At 39.8% G+C, this 22,844-nt stretch overlaps 1 protein-coding gene across 5 annotated transcripts in view; it reads right to left on the bottom strand.

The window, feature by feature from the left end:
- The window catches only part of NYAP2 (neuronal tyrosine-phosphorylated phosphoinositide-3-kinase adaptor 2), a 135,790-nt gene that overhangs the window by 22,768 nt on the left and 90,178 nt on the right, over window positions 1–22,844 (bottom strand). For all 5 annotated transcript variants that reach the window (XM_077183873.1, XM_054639691.2, XM_077183871.1 and 2 more), the window contains 2 exons: window positions 12,514–12,723; window positions 4,514–4,617 (listed from right to left, as the gene is read on the bottom strand). In XM_077183873.1, coding sequence (XP_077039988.1) covers window positions 4,514–4,617; window positions 12,514–12,723 — 314 coding nt within the window. The remainder of the gene's footprint in view (window positions 1–4,513; window positions 4,618–12,513; window positions 12,724–22,844) is intronic.

Raw genomic sequence — 22,844 nt, 5'->3', positions numbered from 1 at the left:
AGGGATATCTGAGCTCATCGATGGAATGCAATCCTTTGTTACCCCGAGGTGAAGATGTGGAAACGATAGGATGGCAGGGAAACATCATTGCACAGCAGTGATACCTGTGACTCCAAATCCTGCTTGCTTTACTCCAGTGAGCAGCTTTGTTCACTGTAGCTGTCCTGTGGCAAGACTGAGCATTTTCCACTGCAGGGTGAAACCCTTGACCATGCCTGCTACAGAAATCTCAGGTGCTCTGCTAGCACAGAGCTTCCAGCAAAATGGGTGAGGAGTGATTTACTGGGGTAGCTGTGGAGACCCTGTTTATTGTACTTTATAAACCCCTCAAAGTGGTTAAATTCTACTGTTCTCTGTCCACTTAGATGGCTATAAAAGACAGTTGTTTTCATTTGCACATAAAGGCCAAACACAGATGGACTTTTACTATCTCTAATGTTATTCATACACTTCTTTTCTGTAAGATATAACTTGCTTTACTCTCTACAACATTTCTCCATTCCCTGTAACATTTTGTGAACAATGTCATACCTTTATAGAATGAGAATCACATAGGCTGAAAAATGCCTTTAACCCAGCACTGAAAAGCCCCCTACTAAACCATGTCCCCAGGTGCCACATCTACACACCTTTTAAATATCTCCAAGGATGGTAGAATGGACTCTTCCATTTCCCAGGGCAGCCTGTTTCTTGACAACTCTTTCTGACAAGAAATTTTTTTCTAATATAAACAGGTGGTATCCTACTGTGTGTAAGTGTTAAAGCAGGTCACTGACCATTACCCTGTGGATTATGGGGCCTTCATTCTGCTCCCTGTGTCCATCTTCCAGCTCAGGGGGTGGTACCTAGAGAACAGCTGGACCTACTATTGAACACTGAAGCAAAGAAGGCATTAAGTAACTCAGATTTTTCTTCACCTTTTGTCATTATGTTCTCTCTGCCATCCAAAAAGAGGATGGAGATTCTCCTTAGACTTCCTTTGGCTGCTAATGTTTCTATAGAAACATTTTTTTTGTCATCTGTCTTTTATGACAGTAGATAGATTAAGTGCTAGTCATGATTTGGCCCTTCTAAGTGTCTCCCTCCATGACCTCATGACACCCTTGTCCTCCTGAGTTGCTTGTCCCTTCTTCCAACTTTCATAAACTGTCTTTTTTCCTGAGTCCCAGCAAAAACTCTATTCAGACTCGATTCAGTCTGGTCATCTTTCCTGCTGGTTTGTCTTTTGGCACTTGAGGATGGCCTGCTTCTGCATTTTGAACATTTCCTTCTTTCCTTTCCTTACAAGACAATACATCCTATCTAGAATACTTCTCTGCTCTTTATACCCATCTCTGTAGGATGTTTTTATTTAGATATGCATTTAGGAAATGCAGCTATGTGGCACTTTTGTTGCTTAAAAATATTCTACGCTCCATTATTACAGTTCCAAGGCCCCCCACCTGACTTCCTCTGCTACTTCCTTAATTTCTTAAACTTTGTCCTTTCACAACCAATAACTTCAGTTCCAGGATAAACTTATGCTTATCTTTCAGTTTAAATTGAGATAATTCAGTACTTCATCCAAGGTTGCTTTGTGCAATCAACACTTTCCAAATGCCCTCACCATTTCCCAGAGCTAAGGACAGAAGGTAGGTTCTCAATCTGGCTCAGCATTTTGGTAAATGCTGGCTGCTCCTACACTACAGAATTTTTAGTGTTCTCCATCAGAGACCAGCCACATAATTAATCTCTGCTCATAAGCCATTTCTTCTTATTTTTAGGAGATCCCTCTACTGCTTCCCATCAATATACCATAGATATATTCTGTGAATACTGATTAATCCTCAGCATTCCGACATCAATAACCAAACAAGAAATAAGAAAATAAGGCATAGGGGAGTTAAATTACAATACTTACATAATTACCTAATATATGATTGGACTTATAATATAGGTTTCCTTACATAAGATCTATTTTTAATTACTAAGCATAGTCACCACTTTTTTGAATTGTATTAAAAATGATGGGTTTTGAGAACTCAGTTGCAAATTTGTCTTTTTTCTCCAAATTAAGCATTTTGAAAACCACAAGTCTGGGATTCATGAAGATTTGAGAAAACCAATTAACAGCAATCTGCCCTTTCCCAGATCTTATATTCCTGTTTGAATGTTAGCTGTGCCCATCTGATCAACAAAGAGGGGAATAACACAATACATCTTAATCTTTTGGAAAGTCTAATTTGCTCATTATGATATTGTTAAGGAAAGCAGCATCAATACAATCAATAGCCACAGCACACAAAAATAGATACCCTGTATGCCACAACCCAGCAGATTGAGAATGGGCTAACAGCCCAGCTGTTGGAAACACATTTCACCCATCAACCATTATTTGCACATTAAGATAGAACAGGTGTTGAAAGAGCAATCAATGTTTGTATCTGCCACGGAGATAAGACTTTTGTCATTCCTCTGAAATCAGGGTCAAATCCACACCTTTAAAAATTATGCTATCATAGTAAATGGCAATATAATAGATGGACAGTAAGAGATTGTCAGCTGGAAGGGAAGATTTAGGGAGAGAAATCTTGTACTGTTTTTTCTTGTTTTTCATGAAGTCATGACCGTACCATACATTATTCAATTAACAAGATCACCCTTCTACAGTCACTCGAAAATTCCTCTTATCATCTTTGTTCCTTTCTTCTGTATGAATTGAGGTGGATTTTTCCCTCCACAGTTTCAGTGAACCCTGGCTGCAGCTTCTAAGAGGCTCATTATCTCTTCTATCACATCAGCTTCTGCTTTCAAGGCTTATTGTTTAGTTCTTAGTATAAACTGACAGGCTAAAATCCCTTCAAAACACCCAAGGTGCCTTTGCCACTGAGTAAACAGCAAAGCATCAGGAGTGCTGTAAAACCCATTTAATCAAAAATATATACTACATGAACACTGGGACACTGAAATCCTTTGGAAGTACAATTACCCTAATTTCTTCCTTAGATGAAGGAACACTTGATGTGTTATTTAGGTGGGCCGTCATTTTGAATCTCCATTATAGATTTGATTTTCTTATGTAAAATATGCTTTAGAAATGTGCAGGGTTCTCTCAGTCTTCATGTCTGGCAGCACTCAGAAGTAATACAATCATATCAGTTCATACAGGTTACAGAGCTGTAACCTGTACAGACTTGGCTATCCAAATATAACCTTCCTAACAAGTTGCTGGCTGTCTGGAGTGAGTAAATCAACTTAGTCTTGTGGTCTTTGCTTTGGTTGAGACATAATTGGAGCAACTCACCAAGATACAAACACAAATATGTGATTATTGCAAAGCAGTCCTCAGGGAGAATTCCACTCAAACCTCAGTGACATTCAATAGTATTTTGGGGACTAACTCCCTGAAAGCCAGACAAAAATTCTCCATCAAAATAAGGGTGCCTGTGTGTGCATACACATATGCATGTGCACCTAAATCCATCTGTGCTCCTGTCTCCTTGTGCACACACACCCCACACATACACACCAGTGATGCAGTGCCACAGTGCTTTGACAGAAGCCATTCACATGGTGTTTAAGCAAAACCTCTTCTTTCAATTGCTACTCTCAGCTAGTTCTGTCAAACTAATAATACAGGTCTGTGCAACAAAATGTTACAATATCAGTATTAGCATATAAAATAAAGGTAAGTATAGGTTTCCCATGTCTTTATTACTTTTCCATTTTCTCTCTACTGGAGAAATTTGCCAAACCCAAACACTTTCATTTTTTCGTATGTGGCAGTTTTGTTTCTGATGACGACAAAAAAAGTATCTCTGTTTAAGATAAAAGGAGATGTTGCTCCTTTGATTTGGTTGTTTGTTGTTTTTTTTTTTGGTTCCTAACAATATACAATAAATATAACTACAGTGGACTATTTAATAGTCCTGTAAGAATTACATGGTCTATAGCTGAAGAGAGTCTAGCTGCCTCAACTAAACAAAATCACTTGCTGTAAGAGCAGTTTTCAGGACAGTGATAAATCACAGTGTAATACAATCATGCATTAAGCTCCAACCAGATGTGAGACTGGCACAAATATTAAAGTACAACTGGGCAGAAGTCAAGTATGTACAAGTCATTGACAACATTGGTGTAAGTGCTCTAGACGAGACATTTAAAAGAAATTTACATAAAAACATAGATTAAATTTATCAAAGTTTGATAAATTTTAAGACAGTAAAAAAGTACAGAAAGCATGAAAAAATAAAAAACCCAGCCAGTTCATACTGTACAGTTTTACTACATTTATATTACAGAATGAAGACAGAAAAAGATACGAGGAATTAAGAGCAAAGAAAATTCTGCTGGCTGTGGCCAGTGGAATTTCATTGCCAATGGGAGATGCGCACACACAGATGCACGCACACGCACAGAAAATAAAGACATAAAGCAAAAGAACCATTTACTGTAACAAATGACAGACAGAGAGGTGGGGACATTTGGCATGTTGCAGCACATGGAGTCATTCCCGATTGGCTAACGATGGTACCTGGCTCGGCTGGAGCTCGCCGGGCTGCCGGAGCGGCGCCACCGACGCAGGAGGCACTCCTGACGTGCTCGCGGAGCGGCCCAGCCGGCAACTCGACTTGGACTCTGCAAGGGAGAGAGAGGAACACCAGTGAGCAGGAGCAGGGGACTGCTGCAGCCAGCTGAAACACTGTGCTTCCAGGATTCCCTTGAAATGGAGGCTCCAGCCTCGGTAACCAGTTGAAGTCTTGGACATATGGCTGAATCATGAGCAGAAGTTGAGATCAGGAGAGGGATTCAGGCAGGACTCATGCCATGTCCTGGCCTCTTTGCTCTGGCATCTCTGAAGGACAGAGCATATAACAGCAGACAGGAAGAATACAAAAGAAGCATTCCTGTTTCCCCACTTCCCTGCTCCCCAGCACCTTTTCTACTCTTCATGTAATACAGCAGTGATTAAGGGAATTACAGAGGCTTCTGGTTTCACCTCTCCATCCCAGAGCTGAGGGACATGACAGCCCAAAGACTGGTTGTGCTGAAGGAAGGCATGAAATGCCAGAAAATAAAGGAGGAGGTATGTAAAAGTGGTGAGGATACTGTCACACTTGGGGATTTGGAATGACACCAAAAATTCTTGGGAATCTCATGTCAGTAGCAATGAATTGAGAGACATAAAGTAGGAAGAAGAGAAAAATCAAAACATCAGCAGTGGCAAAGTCAGTTGCCCAGAATCAAGATGATAACAGAAGCAATGGTTGCCTTGAGAGAAAGCTCCATTTCAGAGAAGAACTTCACAAAAATGACAGTGTTATTTGATTTTCTTTCTACTGCTTTATATGGAGTAATTTCTGAGAAGGCTTCCCATTGATTTCCAGCACAGGTTACTATTGTACACACTGACAATGAGGTGACCATGCAGTTCAGGAGGCCTGGATGAAAGTTTTTATATCTAAGCCAGGCTGACATCCATGTACTACCCTAGTGTTCAGCTGGTCTGGGGGAATCTGCCATTTTCTGAAAAAGGGATCTGCCTGTTTCTGCCCAAGAAATTTTTTTGTCCTTGCATTTCCTTTATATGGCTGAGGAAGCAGCTCTCAGTCTATGACTTTGCTCAGAGCAATGTGTTCATCTCCTCATGTTTCATAAACCTTCTTCCCAACCCTGCACCTGCTTTTTGTATTTAGTGGGCAAACACCGAAAACATTTGGACTCACCAGATAGATTTGGTCCAATAACAGAGTCTCACTGTTCACATTGGCAGTGCTGCTTTGCCATGAATAACAAGTAATTACAATACCATGCTTCATCAGAATTTAAAGAATTTCTAGGTTTTTTTAAAATAAGATTTGAAGAATTCTTCCTATCCAATTCTATGTTTCCAAGAAGAAAGGAAGGACCTATGCTTCGTGCAGTTGTGGTTTAGCAAGTTTGTCTCTGAAGCACATCTTTTCCCTGTGTCTGTCTGAAATTTATTTTGTCATGCCTCATTTAAAGAGCTGCTTTGTCTGTGTTTGTTTTACACTGATTTCTCTATTTCCTATATGGGTCTCTAGTATCACCACTGGCCACTGGTTGGGCCACAGCTTGAAAGGAAGAAGATGCCTATTGCCAGCATGACCTTGAAGTCATTTGGCACACTTTGGAAACTTGAGGACAGCTGGCACATTACTCCACATACCAGCACCATGCTGAAATGGATTCTTCCACTCTCACTGATGCTTTCTCATTGTCACCTTCAATGCTTATTTTCTTCAGATATTTCAGAATTCAATAGAGCATGGAGAAGAGTTATCCACTTATTCTGGAGCACTTAGACCAATGAAAGCATCTGTATGGGTGAATATTCATCAACTAAATATTAATAGGTTAGTTAACATCCAGCTGGCTGAGCAGCAAAAATATTTATGCTGCTTGCCGAATGCATTATTCAGTTCACTCTCTCCGAGTGAGTCTGTAAACACACCGCGAGTCAACACAGCCACAGGCACACAGAAAGGAGCAGACTGGCCTCCTCCATAACCTTGCTTTTGTACACAGTCTGCTGCTTTGCTTTTTTTGGACTTGGGCAGTTACTCTGAAGGTTGATTAGGTTTGTTTTTGTTCTGATTTCACACTGTCTGTGTGCCAGATTTCTGACTGTTCCTTTCAGTAATATAGATATAATAATGGATCTCATTATTATATCTCATCTCTCATCTCTTGGAATTCTGCTGGGGTTTCAGAAAGGACAAGAATTGGGATTTTTTCAGTTGTTTTTCTTTACTGCTAAGTAAAGATTCTGTTTCTGCTGTGACAAGCAGAATCAGACACTCAGTGCATAAAAAACTCCAAGACACTGTCTGACTATGCTTCTGAATTATTTTCTTTGCTTTAGGAAAGCAGAAAGAAGTGTCATAATTTCCAGTTTGGATCTGTGAGCAACAGCAAGAGATTACCATTTCCTTGCCAAAGAGACTCCTTTCATCTGGCATCAAAGTAATAAAACCTATCACACAGATGAAGTATTAGTTCCTTTATCTCCCTGTAATATATGTTCCAGTATTAAGGAAACTATTGTGATTTCCATGGTGATCCTCACCAAAAGGTGCTTCAGACATGGCTCCATCTAGCTTTTTCTTGTATCAGTGGCAATATTTTTAGACCAAATAAATACTGTATTCTACTGTAATTAGTGGTCTGCGTAACAGCACACCACTTGGGGGAAAAATAGTCCATAAAAGGTCTGTTCTTTAAGTGCTGCACAACTCACTGCTCTGTATTCTGCAGCATGTTATTTTTCAGCTATGGGCAGCTTATTCACTCTGCTGGGGCTATCTGGGTTTTCCTATTCAATGCCAAGAATCTTAAAGGAAAAACTACTGCTAGTAAATATCAGGGATGGTTTCTAGCATTTAGAAATTCGTGTTTATCTCTTGTGGATGATACTGAGACAGCTCAGTATTAACATCTGAAATGAGTATTCTTGGACATCTTGAGAAGTCTCTTAGTGACAGAATTTCATTGTGTGGAGCTGAGTTCTATCTGCCATCCTGAGAGGCACATGGGGAAGGCCCTGTAGGCCAGGGGATGCAGGGCATGTGAGCAGCCTTTAGAGATGCTCTTTGCAATCAATGGGCAGCATGAGGTCTGAATTCAGCAGATTCTTGGGGGTAGCCAGGAGCCTGTGAAATATTATGCACAAAACTGTTCATAAAATTCACTTGGTGTATTTGGAAATTTAGCGGTGTTATTTTGCACAGCTTCAAATGTCGCATCTCTCACAGTGACATGATTTGAAAAATGCACTGCAGGTCTCTGGGAGCCAGATACAGTGTTAGGGGGGCACAGTGGGTCTCAGTCCCCTCTCAAGGCACCCACAGTGCCCACAACACTCAGACAGTGGAGTGGGACCACAGCCCCCTGACACCAAACCCACAGACAAAATCAGCTGCAATGGGCTGAGCATCACTGCACTCTTGGGTTTAAACTCAGCACCAGGAGGGTTACACATGGAACCAGGCAAGCATTTAGTTCCAAAGGGCAGCATTAAGGATGAGAATTTTGAGAGAGACTGTGCAGCACAGAAATACAGGCTTTCCAAGCACAAATAGGATTGCCTTAAAGTTGTGTATTTAATTATGTGTCTAAGCACTCATATAAATGGCTGGTTTTCCAAAACTGCAGGGGCTGCCAGCATGACTAAAGATGTCGAGGCTTGGCTGATTGTATTTGGGACATGGGGTGTTGTAGGATTTTCCTCAATAATACACAGTGCTGAAATGCCACAAGATTTTATGGAAATATTTTCAATCAGTTTTATACCAACGTGCTATGGCTTTCTATATTTTCCAGAAGTACAACAACCCTTCACAATTTTAATTTTTGGATCTTAATGGGAAGAGTTCTTTATCCATCCAAGGAAGGCTTCATTCTGCCTATCCTAATCTTAATTCAAAAAAATGCTCTGGCTGTCACTTACATTGGAGAAGCTCCTTATCCTGTCACAGTCTCTTCTTTGCACATGAAAAGAGAAATATTGCTTATTTGCTACAGCTGCCAAGAAATGCATTTTGAATTAAACAAGGCAATGTGACAGGCTGGGAGCAATCACATAAAAAAAAAAAAAAGAAGAAAAAGAAGAAAAAGAAAGCATGTATGCTGGAAAAATACATCACACCAAGTGTCTTCATACTGGCCTAAAAAGAGCTGAGTAAGCTGAAATACAGCTTGAAGATATGAAACATTATGGTGCAATAAACTATATAGTATTATGCTATCTAAAAAAAGCATTTAGTACTTTGCTATTGGCAGAAGCCAGTTAGTGCTAAAATACCACAGCAGCACATCAAACTGAGCAGTTTTCACAAGGGGAGCACTGAACCTGTGGAACTCCATGTTACCAGATATCCATAGGTCAAAAGTTTTGCAAGTCTCAAACCCAAGTCAGGTAATGAGAAAAACCATGTCTGGAAAGGAACCCCCTGTTTGGGTTTAGGGGATATTTTGCCCAAAGGGAAAAGCTGTTAGTGGAATATACTTTGTATGCTGAAATATGGGTGTTTTCTTTGTAAAGCTTTTGTTGTAGGATTTGGCTGTGTTTGTTTGCTATTTCCTGGCTTCTTTGAAATACAAGTAAGTGTTTTGTATCTTTGTTTGGGTTTTTTGTGTGTGTTTTTCTTACACCAAGGCAATATTTTTACTCCAACAGAATTGGTGTGATCCCACATCCTGGAGATGTCACAGCAGAACCACAGGCATTGTTGGGATGTCCTCAGTGTGCAGCTCCCAGTACTGCTCATTTCATTACAGGTGACAGGCACTGCTTAGGGGAGCCTGTGAGCAGAGAACATCAATGACCAGTTCAGGCAAGGTCTGGGCCTCTTGGGCAGTAACATAAAACCCCAGCATTAAGTTCCTTTCATGTGGAGAATCCTTGTGGGCTTAGGAGCACAGCAATACTGCCTGTGAGGAGAAAATGTAGGGGTTTGTGGCACAGACCTGGCTGGCATGAACTGACTTTTTGCTGCTCTTTCCTTCTTACAACAATGGAAGCATCTTGTGCCTTTGGCTTTCCAGGCTTTGTCTCATTCTCAAATAGATGAACTTAAAATATTCATTGCTTTTGGAAATCAACAACGATGGCCAGTAATTTCAATGAAGGGTGGGTATTTCCTCCCTTCCTGATTACCTACAATCTTTTCAGATGGAATATTTATGGCTGGCTGAGTGACAAGCTGGTGGCAATTCAAAACCAGGATGCAACAGAATTTCTGAGATTTTAAAGGCAGGGCAGTGCCTGCTCTCCAGCAGCAGGTGGCAATGCAAAATGCTTCTTCGTTGTAGTTAGGAAAAAAGCAGCAACATTCCAGAAAATGCTCTTCAAGTCTCCTGGAGTGAAGTTATACAGATTCAGTATTACAGATTGTGTTTGGCTGTTCATTATAATTGCACTGACTTTCCTAAAAGTCAGCATGCCCCCAAATCACACTGCTTTCCACAAGAAATTATAGGATGCCAAGAAACAGAAAGTGTCCTTGACAAGTTCTGTCACAGAACAATCAGACACTCGAGACAGTGATAACTGTGTGCAGCTGACAGCCCAGGCTCTTTGAACAAAATGGACAGAAAGTTCAAGATTCTGTTTGGACATGGCTCATTCTCTCTTGGATCTTACTAGCAGTTTCAGAGTTGGGGAGAGGCCACCAAAACCCACTGTTCTCACTCAGGTATTTGGCCAGGCCACCCCAGTTCCCAGCTCATCTGTGCTGGAGAAGCGTTGCCTGCTGAGTGCCTGTGGGAAGTCCATTCACATCTTTTCTCTTTTGTAGCAGAGCAATTCAACTCCATTAAAAAAAAAATTAAATATTGCCCTAATAAATGCCTGTAGCAGTGTGAAGTAGGAGGCAGGTAGCAAACTGCAGTGTTTCAAGGATATGTCTGCACAAAAAAAAAAAAAAAAAAAAAAAAAAAAAAAAAAAAAAAAAAAAAAAAAAAAATAGCCTTTTTTCCTGTTATCTATGATGTTGCAAAGAGAGCAACAGCAGTGATGACTGTACTGGGGACTGCCTAGATTTTATTTGAGGTAAATCTAAGTTCTAATTCCTAGTGCAGAATTACTTTATCTCCTTGACTCCAGAAAGCATTTGTATTCATATGAAAGTATTAAATCTCTCTTCTTGCATTCTGTTACAGTTTTAATTTAATTGCAGAGAATGAGCTGGTACTGTTCATGTACAAGTTCATTGAGGAGAACTGTGTACAGCATTCTCAATGCAGTGCCCCACCAAGTAAAGGTAAAACATGTTGCTCAGGCAACAGCAAGAGACACAGGGGAAAAAATATTCAGGGCAGATGAGAGGCAATATTCATCAAATGAAATATCGTAAATCTGCAGGGAAAGAAAAGTCATAATCAGCTCTCAGATTTTAATTATAGAAAGGAATCAAAATTCAGCCAAGAAAATAAAATTTTTCTTTGACAGTCCTAGCAGTGTAAGACAAAGTCACAGTTAACTAAATCAAGGCATGATTCAACAACTATTACAGTTTGCTGATGCCAAATGGAGACTGAGGCCAACATGTTTTGTCTGCTTTTGGAGATCAACCAACTCTTTAAAATAAAACTGCTGCAGAAATGTTGGACAGCAGTGTTATATTTTGCTAAGAGCTTTCTCTTTAGTTTTAACTTCCTTGCTACTCTGGTCCATAGTGTCACCTTGCAGAACTGAAAAGGTTGGTACACACCATTGGTCTAATTATTGGATCTCCCAAAATTTTGATGTGGCAGCTTTAAACCCATTCTTTCATGTGCATTAGCATAGATGATGGTCCAAGACACTGGGGACAGAATTTTTAGCAAAAGCTACCAGGAGCTTATCTGGACAATTCACACCTTCCAGGAAGTTTTGTAAGACACAAGTAAGGAAATGGCAGTAGCACAAAAAAGACCTGGGATAGAGTGATAAGGTTTGCAGAAAAGTCACTTTCCCTGCACCAGGAAGGACTGTTTGGGGGGTCTGTAGCAAGCAAAGCTGAATTACATGATTGTTCCAAACGACATTTCACATCAGCAAAGACTCTTCAACTTATACACTGAGTTTCAGGTGTCATTTTCAGCAATTCAGGGACAATGTGAGTCCCATTATCACCCAGGGAAGCGATGTTCTGGGTGAGCTGTGAGCATCTCTGCTCACTCAGCAGTGTAAACACTCCTTGCTGCCATTCACTGCCCAGCAGATCTCTCAGGCAGGAATGATTTCTTGTCTGAGCAGCTCATTCCTGCTCTTATACTTACTGAACACTGACCATGAGGCTTCAGCACTAGACATGTCAGCTACCCTTAAAGGGGATATTTCTCACAGTCCAGCTAATAAGCAATGAAGTTACTCTTTTATGAGAGCTGTCAAATCTCAAAAGTACCAATACAATACTCATGCAAGGGCCATAAATATCTCTTTATAGATGTCTATTCATTTATCAGTTCCATTTGTCTTAGTCAATTTATAAACAAGATTGCATTATAATGCCATGGTTATTCAATTTACTATTTAATATGTAAATATTTTTGAATAATAAAATGAATAGGTATTTATCTGAGACTTCTGAAATCCACAGTCACTTTTCTAGAAATTTCTGTACAAGAAGAAAGCAAAGGCTGCCTTTGTCCTGTCACTGTGCCCCTCAGTAAGACAGCCTTGCTTTTGCAAAGTGTATTTTTGTTACTTTATGTGATACCTGAACTTCCTGAGGTGCCATCCTAGGAATGTCTTTGCCTTTTCAATGTCAGGTGGAACCCTTTACTTCTTTTAAAGTAGATGGCAAACATGTTTACATGCTTCTATTCCAGGCTAGCATCCCAGCTGTTCTGGCACAGAGCACAAGCACAGCACAAGCCTCATTAGTGCAGCACTCAATGGGCAGGGCCAAATCTAGCAGATATTTGGAAGTCTAAAGAATCTGAATGCTTCCTACCCCAGTGTATCTTTAGAGAGTCTTCAGCTCCCAAGGAGATTGATGAGATCTTCCTGCACTGTACTTGACATACCTGAGCTGTTGCCTCCAGCCAGCATGGTTGGGCTGACAGAGGATCTCCCCAGCCTGCTGGACACCATGGGGGGGCCTGGTGTTCCATCCCATTCCTGAGCTTTCCCTGGCTCCCTGGAGGAAGCTGAACCATGATGTCCTCTCTCTTTGTTTTCCAGCTTTGGTAGTGGTTCAGTGCTGTGGCTTCTGATCTTCAGCTCATCTAGTGGTTCTACAAAATACACGAGTTCACATTTCATTATAGAGTAACTGCTAATCATCCACATCATGCAATAATCTTTTGAAAAATACTCCATATATAATCAATCATAAATCCTTTAAGGGAAGTTGATAGCATGGTTTTACCATCTAGGCCAAAACCCTGTAGTTTATGTACGTTTCAGTACACTTTTTAATTATTAAAAGCACACACCACGAAGCAGATGGATAAAATGTAACATTTCTGTTACAACTTTCAAATGCCAGGAAAATAATTTGGAAAATGGTTCCCTACCAAATTGTGGTTTATTAAAAATTTATACAAATATTTGAAATCTTTTCAGCTGTCATTTCATTAGGAAGAAGTTCTTCTTCAGGCACTTTCGAAGGAAGCTCTCTCCTAAGGCAATATTGTGCAAGCAAAGTATCTGTGCTTCTCATAAGCTCTAATAAAAAATCCACAAAACAAAACAAAACAACACAAATCCATTTTGGGTGTGCCCAGCACCATAACCTAGGGAATGAAATTGCAGTTGGTTGGAAAAGCCTTGGAGTCAGAAAATTACTTTCTGTTTGAAACACCATAAGTGAATGAAAAGAGGAGCAATTCAAAACACAGTTGAATGATTTTTTAAGTGAAGCAGTGATGTCTGCTTTCTTCATGGCTGGTGATTTTCTGTTCTTTTCTCAAGACCCCAATTTCTTTTCTTGCAGGTTGAGCAATGCATGGAGAAAGAATTAATTCCTGCTCTTTCCCATCTGTAGCTATGAAAAATTCACATGGAAAACTAGATACAGAAGAAACATTAGATTGCTCTTTAGTTGTAGGAGCTAATTACTGTGCTACTCAGTTATTCAAAGCTGCTGTTTACCTCATTTTGAAAAAAAAGATCAGTTTGGAATTTTATATCTCAAACCAAAAGAGATCCTTACGTGATACACCAGCAGAGTGTAGTCACACAGATTTATTAATCCACCCCCTGATGTACTTTAATTTCTGTATGTATCTACAGTCTTGGAATCCACATTTGATAGAGATAACAATCTTCCCTTGAGCTCTATGTCAAAAACTTTTAGTGGCTTCAAGAGACTTTGGAAGATTTGAGGGAGCCAAGCAAAGAGAAAACGCCAGGAGCCATTGAGAGGCAGGAGATGGCTCTGTGCTGAGGCAGGAGGGGCCTGTGCTGAATGGCAGGGCAGGATTTACAGTCTGAGCTGCCACTTCCAGTCATCCCCATGGCCAGGAACTGGGACTGCTCAACCACTCAGATGATACAGTCCCAGAAAAGCACCACATTCAAAGCACTTTGATTTGCCCGTGGCTCAATGCCCCACAGACTGTTACCTGTGCTACAGCACACAGGGGAAGATGCACTGCTAGACAGCTGTGCTGGGCAGAGACCCCACCCACACACAACAGTGACAAAATCTCACCTTGTTTTGGGTTCTTTGACATTCCAGTCTGCAGATGACCCTAGTGAGCAACAACCCACTCAGCTTGGGGTTTTCTCAATGAAACATCATACAGGAGACATGTAAAAATATCTAACAGGATATGCAGTGCAAGATGTAATCATTAGTGTATTTTGTTAATTACAATTGGTTAATAGTAAAATTAAATGCTGAAGATAACTTACCACAGCCTGCAAGTAGTAACACTGCATGAGAAAATGATTAAACCACCCTGGGCTGGGGTGAGCTGTAAAATTTATGGATTCTGTAAAATTTATGTGACAAAGACCTTCAAAACTCAAACCTCTTCCATGAACTTCTAACCTACCTACCTTGTCACCTACCTACTTTAATCTATGCAAAAAGACACTGCAGTGAAAATCCAGTGTTTGTTTTTCCCAGTTGGTAACCCCAGTGGGGTACAAGGTTGGATAACAGTCTGCATCAATATAACACGACATCTGCCTTTCAGGGACCTTTGCTAGGAGGTGTCTGTGACACAGATCTGTCTGGGACTGCACAGAGAGACCTGCTAATACAAAGAGCTGTGCAAAGAGGGAGAGCCCAAATTATTACCAGGATTAGAACTGTTTCAGTTGACAGCATCGAGCTATCAAAAATACTGATGTGTTTTCTCACATAACAGATGCATGCAATCATATGTGATTGTTTTCCTTCACACCAATAACATTCACTTCTTTAAGACACTCTCTATCTGGGAAAAGGAAAGATAAAAACAAAGTTTCAAAATTCTTTGGAAATGCACGCAATCCTCTTTCCCTCTAGTACAGGATGATGTCTAGATTGCAGTTTATTCTTCACAGCAAAATGAAGAGAAAGCCAGAAGACTAGAATGTGGTTTTAGAAACTAAGAATTGGGCCCTCCAAGTGCCCTACCAAATTAATGCATCATTCAATAGAGTTAATTTACTATGTCATCCAGCTGCTCCTGGAAATGCTGTGACTACCTTAGTGAAAACCTTCTCTCTGTGTGCCTCATTGCCACTACTTGAACACTTCCCCTTGAAATTTCACACACATGCAGTCAGACCTCATCACAGTGGAAGTGCTCTGGCTGAGTGTGTAGCTAAGGATTTATCTACTTCAGTTTACTTAACAGAGAAACATTTGTACTTGTTGCCTGATAAAAAAGATTTGTGTATTCTTAGTTTTTACTGTCAGCTGAATCAAAGCACAGCTTTTGCAACCAGCTGGAAACTGTGGAACTATTCAGACTAAATAAAGATTTGGTTTATAGTCTAATTTTTTATAAGGTGTAGAAAATCAGTTTTCAGCTGGCTGTGTAGACTTTGTAAATTTACATTCCACTCTCCTTTCTTAGGGATTTTCAGTTCACAGTTTATCTGAAAAGTAATATATCCTAAAAATGAAAAGCAGATTGAAACAGATTATAATGTCATGTAGCCCATCACAGGGCCTGAGTCATTATTATTTGGTGATCATTATCAGTAACAATGATACACAGACAGAAAACAACATGTCAGTGTTTTATGTAGTTTTCTGTAATATTACTTTCCAGGTCACTTGCAAATATAGAAAAAGAATGAAAAAGGAAATTATTGCCTCACTTTTACTGAAATATTTTGGGGAGAAGTTTAGAACAATTTCAGCTTCTTTAATAAATGTCAATGGGAATCACACCCAAACTCAATTAAAATAAATTAAAAAATCACTCTGCTACTTCTTGGTCAACTGAAAGAGCACTTCAGTTCCAGTGTGCCCAGGACAGCTCCAGAAATGCAGAATGCTCCCCTGCCAGGTCTCAGCCCATCCCTGGCCCATTTGTTGACTGTGCCAGCCACTTGGATGTTTTTATCTTGTCAACTACTCCTTGCTGCAAATGTAGCCCCACAGAGCCAGCTAAGTGGCACAAATGCTTGTGTCTCACAGGAGCACATTCCCTGCTCCATGTTTTGGCTCCTGTAGCCTGGCACAAGGCGCTGGCAGAGGGCAGAACATGCCTGTAGTTACCTGTGGGGTGGGGATCTTATCATCCCCTGAAAAGCAAACCAGGATATTTTACACAGAGTAACCCTTTAAAAAAGCTACAGCAGGACTTAAATGGCCACTTTATCCCTATTGATCCATCCTAAAAACAGGAACTCTTACTGGTCAGATTTATCTATGTGCACAGAGACACAGCTGAAAGGTAACAGCAGCTGCTGCACAGCTCTTTTTAATTTTTTTTATTTGGGAACTGCAGAAACATAGGCTGGATCTAGGTTATCTTGTGCTGTTAAAAACCTGAATATGGAGGTGGGAAATACCAAAGCTCAGTATTATGCTGGGAGCTCACTGAGTCATATGGTGGCCACCAGAAAATCCTTTTGCAGTCAAGTGCTGCTTTTGAAAAGCTGAAATTATTGTGGAAAGCATCTTTATTGTTCAATAATTCTTCCACAAAAAAGGTACATAAAAATGTAAATTTCAAGAAATAATTCACTGTTTTAAATATTTATGGACACAGTTGGTTAAACTGCCATAAAGGCACTCAAATGTTTCAAACACTTTCAGCTGTCATAGTATTTCAATATGTAAAGATATGCGTTTTTCTTATTTATTTCACCTGAATCTCAGACTTTTCCATTTAAAGTATGAGATGGTTAAAATCTCCTATAAACTATATGTTTTACAGATAATTGGCATGTACAATCTCCCCTTTAGGAAAGGTCCCCTAATAGCCTAGCCACTAGGCAAGGCTGGCACGTGAGCTGTGGTACTAGAAAACTTGGAAATGCTAAAGGAAGTGAGAAACAGAGTCAGATGTAACTTGGATCTAAGAAAACTGAAATTACAGCAACAGAAAACATCTTATCCAAAAAGCTATCAGTCAAAGTATAACTCTGTGGCCAGTCTGCCACTTCTTAAACACAAATTAATTTCAGGTCCAGGTGGCTTCTTAGTGCAATGTTAAGTGATAAATGGCAGGACCTTTATTACTGCTTGGGGTTTGGGGGAAGAAAGAAAAGCCATTGTCTTAAGGAACTTAAAATGAAGACTGCTCTCTGCCATCTTTCTCAGATGTGAGCTGAAATGTATAAGCTAATCCATACATTAATAATTTATTCCTTTTTTTCCTTTCTGTTTGTTATAAACCTAAATAAATAATATATTACTCTAGGCAGAACTCAAACTCACATACTGGGGGGAGCAAATGGTCTAAAATTCAGCAGTCACATACAGGTGCAAACAAAGTCATTCAGGATGGGGTTTAGATGTGAGCCAGGGCTCCTGGTCTCCTCCAGCCTTGACCATCAAGGCCACAGGGCAGGCGTGGCCCTGGCTGAGGGAGCAGCAGCACAGAGCACCCCAAGGGCACACCTGGAGGGGGGCAGGTGCAGGATGAGACTGCAGCCAGCGCCTGTGTGAGGGTCAGTGCTACCTGAGACATGGCCAGGCACAGTGTCCCAGTGTCCCTCCTGCCACTGCTGGCTCCAGGGCAGCCAGGGCCTGACTGAGCCCTTCCACAGGCACTGCATGTACAGCAATACTGGGCCTTCCAGAGAGCCCCAGAGCTTCTTCTGTCTGCACCCCGGGCTTTTTATTTACCTTTACTACACATTTAAAATTAGAGCCACCTTTTAATGGATTTCCTGATGTGCAGTGCTTTGTCTGATCTGCACAGGTGTAAATTTATCCCAACGTCTCCCAAAGAAAAATAACCAGTTATTAATATCACATGCAAGAAACATGGATAATGCTCAGTGTTTCAGCCATTAAAAAAAAAAAAAAGAGCATATTATACTGTCAATGAAACCCATATCCTCATCTTTATTAACTATAGTGGTTTGTCAATTCTGACTTCACCCACTTGCTAATTAAGCAGAAGTTTGCTTTGCATATCAATTTTTAATACCCCTTTTTTACAGTTAAGCAAGAGTTGCAGCAGCCAGCTTGTTCAATTAAAAGCAGCTCTGACCTAGTTCCATGCAAAATCAATAGAAAGCCTGAAATTCTCACAAACCATCTAACATTTAGGGAAGACATGGCTGAACTTCTTCTTAGTGTCCATGAAGCATGTTTCTGTGAACAGTGTAGGGCTTTTTTTGTTTTATGTGGTGAAATCCAATGGAGATCACAGTGGTCTGCTACGGACAGCCAAGGGAGGGGAAGAGGGATTGATGAGGAAAATGCATTTAGTTGGTTTTCTGTGGCTGTCCCAAACCTGCTAAGTGTGCAATCCTGCTTAGGAAAACAAGACAGGAAAAGAGAAAGTCACAGTACAACTAACTGAAGACTAATGAAAAAGGGATAGATTTATAGCAAAACATTTATACCATAGATTTATCAACCAAGGTTCAGAATAAAAATATTCAATGAAAACTATGAAATTTGTAATCTGGTTGAAAAAATAGAATGCAATTCTTTAAGTTCCAATGAACTTCAGCTGGTGGCATTAGTCCCTTTAAAGACAAATTTTTAAAAATTCACCATTGTAAGACATATTCAACATTATTTGATGTCATATAGTTAGAGGAAAAATCCTCTTGTATATTGATTGAAATAAAGGAAAACCTGTTTTTACTATTAAATAAGGAGAGGCATTTTTCATCCCTAGAAGTGTTCAAAAAATGTGTGGATATGGCACTTGAGGACATGATTTAGTGTTGGAAATGGTGGTGGTGCTGGGCTGACAGTTGTAACTGTCTTAGAGGTCTGTTCCACCCTTAATTCTGTGATTCTATGACTGATCCAAGATGATCATATTTTGGCATATATTACAGAAGTGATGACAATCCCCTGTTTCCAACAGGGCCATCACTATTTCTTAATTATTCACTCAGTGCTTGATCTTTCAATTGTGCCTGTTCTGCTGCAAATCATATCACAACTCCATCATCTGACCAAAGAGGCAACATCTGGAAGATATGCACTGTACAGGTGTACTACTAGAGCAAAGAAAAGCAGTGTCCTGGGACTAAACAGTACATCAAATGGCAGTCTGTTAACAAGTTTTCTACTTAATTCAGACTAGTCACAATTACATAATTAGGTAGAACACTTTATTATGTGACATTCACTGCACTTATCTTTTTTATCATTTTCCTTTCTGACCTTGGAATGCTGGAAATTGGTGACTTGGACTTAAAAAAATCTTAACAGAAGCCTTTGTTTTCTGGTACCTTTTTGGGCAAAAAACCTAATTACAATAAGTCAGAGGGAATTCTGGTATTGCCTTCAACAGAGCAAGGGTTTTCCTTGCAGCAGTTATCAGCTGGGGCTAGCCAGCCATGCTGATTGATATGAGCATCATATCAATCAGCATGCCCGATTAGCTGATCATAGGGAGCTGCAAACATTTCTCTTACAAAGTTTTTGCACCCTGATCTGCTGATAATCCAGGTTGTGCTTTCAATTAAAAAACTAAATGTGTGCACAGACATTTCATACCCACAGGTGGGTATGAATAAGGTCTATGATTGTTTGCAGCAGATAGGATTTAAGTAGAAGAAGGAGCCTAAAAAGTCTGAGTGTGGCAGGCTTGTGAAACTTTGGTTTCACTGCCATTAGCCTTGGGCTAATTAGCAACACACTGCACATAAGCACAGACTGCCATGCCCACCCTAAAATCTATAATGATCAAAGAAAACTCTGTTAATGAAACCTGTAATGAAACTGTGAAAATGAGTCTCTGTAAAGGTGGTCCAACTGTTACCTGGCACTTGATTTGAAAGGATGGCACCTACTCTCACTTGAAGGCTTTCCTTCTCAGCCCCATTCATTTCACCTCTCACTCATTCTGTTATTCAGGTCCTTAAAATGCACTCTTGATCTTTGAATGAGGACAAAATGGTTTGATGGGTCCTGCACACATCGTAGCACAGTATGACAAGAAATCATAAGGCAAGAGTGAGCCAAAAGAGATGAAGTATAGAGATATTTCAAGAAAAATGTTTTGTAGAAAGTTCATGACCTTATGTTTCAAAGCTTCACTTCAAAAACATCAATCTTTCATGGAAGTCCTGACTATATTAAACTTGTCAACACTCTTTTGTCAAGTTTTCTGCTGAAAAACAGCCTTTGAACTCTTTCAGGAGTTTGAGTGTAAGGTTTTTCCATTTTCTGAACACTTTAATTTCTTCTAAAGAGTATGTTTTTATCCGGATTCAGTAGTAAGTGTTAGTCAAAAATGAAGATATAGTAAAGGATATGGATTGTGGAAACTGGGGACAGAAAACCCCCCCTTTTGTATGTGCACGTAACAATATCAATTTCAAAGTTGAAGTGAAAATGAATTCTTTCCTGGCTATTTTGTCTAGGGTTTAACTAGCTGTATGAAAAACATTTTCATTAACAAATTTCTTTTTACTTGCTTTATTGATGAATTAGAAAATTTGCCTTTCATTGTTAGAGCAGACATGCCAATTGCACAGCTCTTGTTTTGTCCAATATGTTACCTGTAAAAGAGGATCTTGACAATTCCTGGACATTGACCTCATCTGAATTTTGCTCTCTCTTACAGAGCCAGGCACAATCACCTAATGCTGCTGTGCAGCCTCTACGCCTGGCTCTAGGTCAGGATCCCAAGAAATTTTTGCTCTGCAAGTAAATGCTTAAGATTCCTCCCTGTTTCAGGATGAAACCTTTGTGTCATTCTGGCTTTATGTGCATTTTAACAGAATTAATTATTTTAGGCCCTCCCCACTTTCTAATTAGAGCTTTGATTTTGTGAACTGGTTTTATTCTTGCTAGCAAAGCAACTGTGAAGCCATGCCAGCACAGACTTCCGATATTGAGGAAATAAGTAGAATTGCAGATGGTCTTGTAACAGCTCTGGCTGATGTCTGTGCTTGCAAGGCCTTACAATTATTGCCTTCACAAATGTGCAGAGCAGCTACTGTGGCTGGCACAAGGCTGTGTCTGTGTTACAGCACATGCAAACTACATACAAATCACACAAACATTGCTGGAGCAGTAAACTAGCTACAGATTTCCTGGAAGAAGGTACTTTTTGAGTCATGAATTCAAATTCACACACAAAAATAAAGTAATTGCCATCTTCAGTAAAATTAAACACACAGCTTCTCTCTTGCAGATGAGTAGTTACAAGAACAATGGTTCTCCTTACTCATTCTTCAATGCCAGATAAAGTGCTAATTGCATGTTACTGTTTTAACAATAAAATAATTATTAGGAATGGATAATTCTATTCAAAAGAGTGAAAAGAACGGGAACCTTCACATCAAATTGAATGTAAAGGAACCTGATTCTTTAATGTGCATGATTATCCTCACAATTATTTCCTCAGTGTTCCTGTACTTTTCACCTTATCTATACCTAGCATGTTTGTACACCCCAGCAATTTCATCGTTTGATATTTGAATCATTTACATGTACAACCTAAATAAAACCATTTCTAACACTTAGATTTTTCTTATTACTGATAGAGTCTTGGAAGGTTGAGAGAAAATTTCAGGGGAAGCACATCTACCTCTCCTCCATTAAGAGCCAAGGACCCTTTATCAGAATATTATCTCTTCTACCAGGAAACTAATGAAAGTAAAGGCTGAAATGGCCTCAAAATGGACCAGGGGAACTTCAGGTTGGACATCAGGAAGAACTTTTTCATTGAGAGAGTTGTCAAGCTTTGGAACAGACTGCCCAGAGAAGTGATGGAATCACCGTCCCTGGAAGGGCCCAAGAAATGACAGTCTATGGTTTGTTTAGCAAGGTGGTGTTTGGTCACAGGTTGGACCCCATCTTGAAGGTCTTTCCCAACCTCAGTGATTCTGTGGGTAGATTAGAGAATACACTGACAAAAATATGCAGCATATCATGTGTTCATTCACTACTCAGTGTTTCTATTATTCACTGCAACATTCTAGAAGCCAAAGTACAGAGTGGTTTTGCAAGGAACAGTAGCCTGGGACAGAGAGAGGACCCTCTTGTCATAATTTATAGTGGGATCCCCTGAAGTAGATCTTCAGGGACCTTCGGATTGGGTCTTTAAAAAATGAACTTTTTCAGGCGGGAACCAAATCAGTTGTGGCAAAAAAAGTGTGTCCTTTTAAAATGGATAGATAAACCACTCAGGCCAAGATATTGCCAGTATTTGTTACACAGATTAGTAAGGTAAAACCATTTTAAGAAATATAAAGAGGAGAAATAGCAGTCAGAGATATTAGATTTTGGAAGTGAGGGAATAAACCATATTCCTCCCTTTACTCCCCACAAAGTTCCCACCATCTTCTCTTAAATTGCAGAAGTTCTACAGCTGTGTCACTGTAAGAACAGATAAGGCATTTCATTAAACCTTTTCCCTTGTAAAGATGCAATAACAGCAGCTCAAGAAGCCATTGAATCAGTTTTCAGATAATATGCTGGTGTGCATGAGTATTTAATTTAACAGTGACCTCAAGCAGCTCCTCTAGCTATGATGCAGATATTCCAATTAATGAATAAAAAATAAGTTTTGTTTGCAAAACTGTTTTTTTCTCTTGGGATTAATTTTGAGGAAACTATTATGATCTGCTCTTTGAAACTTGTACAGTATTTCACCATCCTAAAGTTCACAGCCTTTGGTTTGTGGGTGGTGGTGTGGTTTGGATGGTTTTGATTACTTTTCCTAAACAACACTGTGATCTCCTTCCCTGTGATTTGGTTTAAGAGACTTAAATGCTATCTCTATACACTTACCTGTGGAAAATGTCAAATGGGGTT

The sequence above is a fragment of the Agelaius phoeniceus genome, chromosome 10, assembly GCF_051311805.1.
Source record: "Agelaius phoeniceus isolate bAgePho1 chromosome 10, bAgePho1.hap1, whole genome shotgun sequence".
Taxonomy (NCBI): Eukaryota; Metazoa; Chordata; class Aves; order Passeriformes; family Icteridae; genus Agelaius; species Agelaius phoeniceus.
This window is presented reverse-complemented; position numbering and strand designations above follow the sequence as displayed.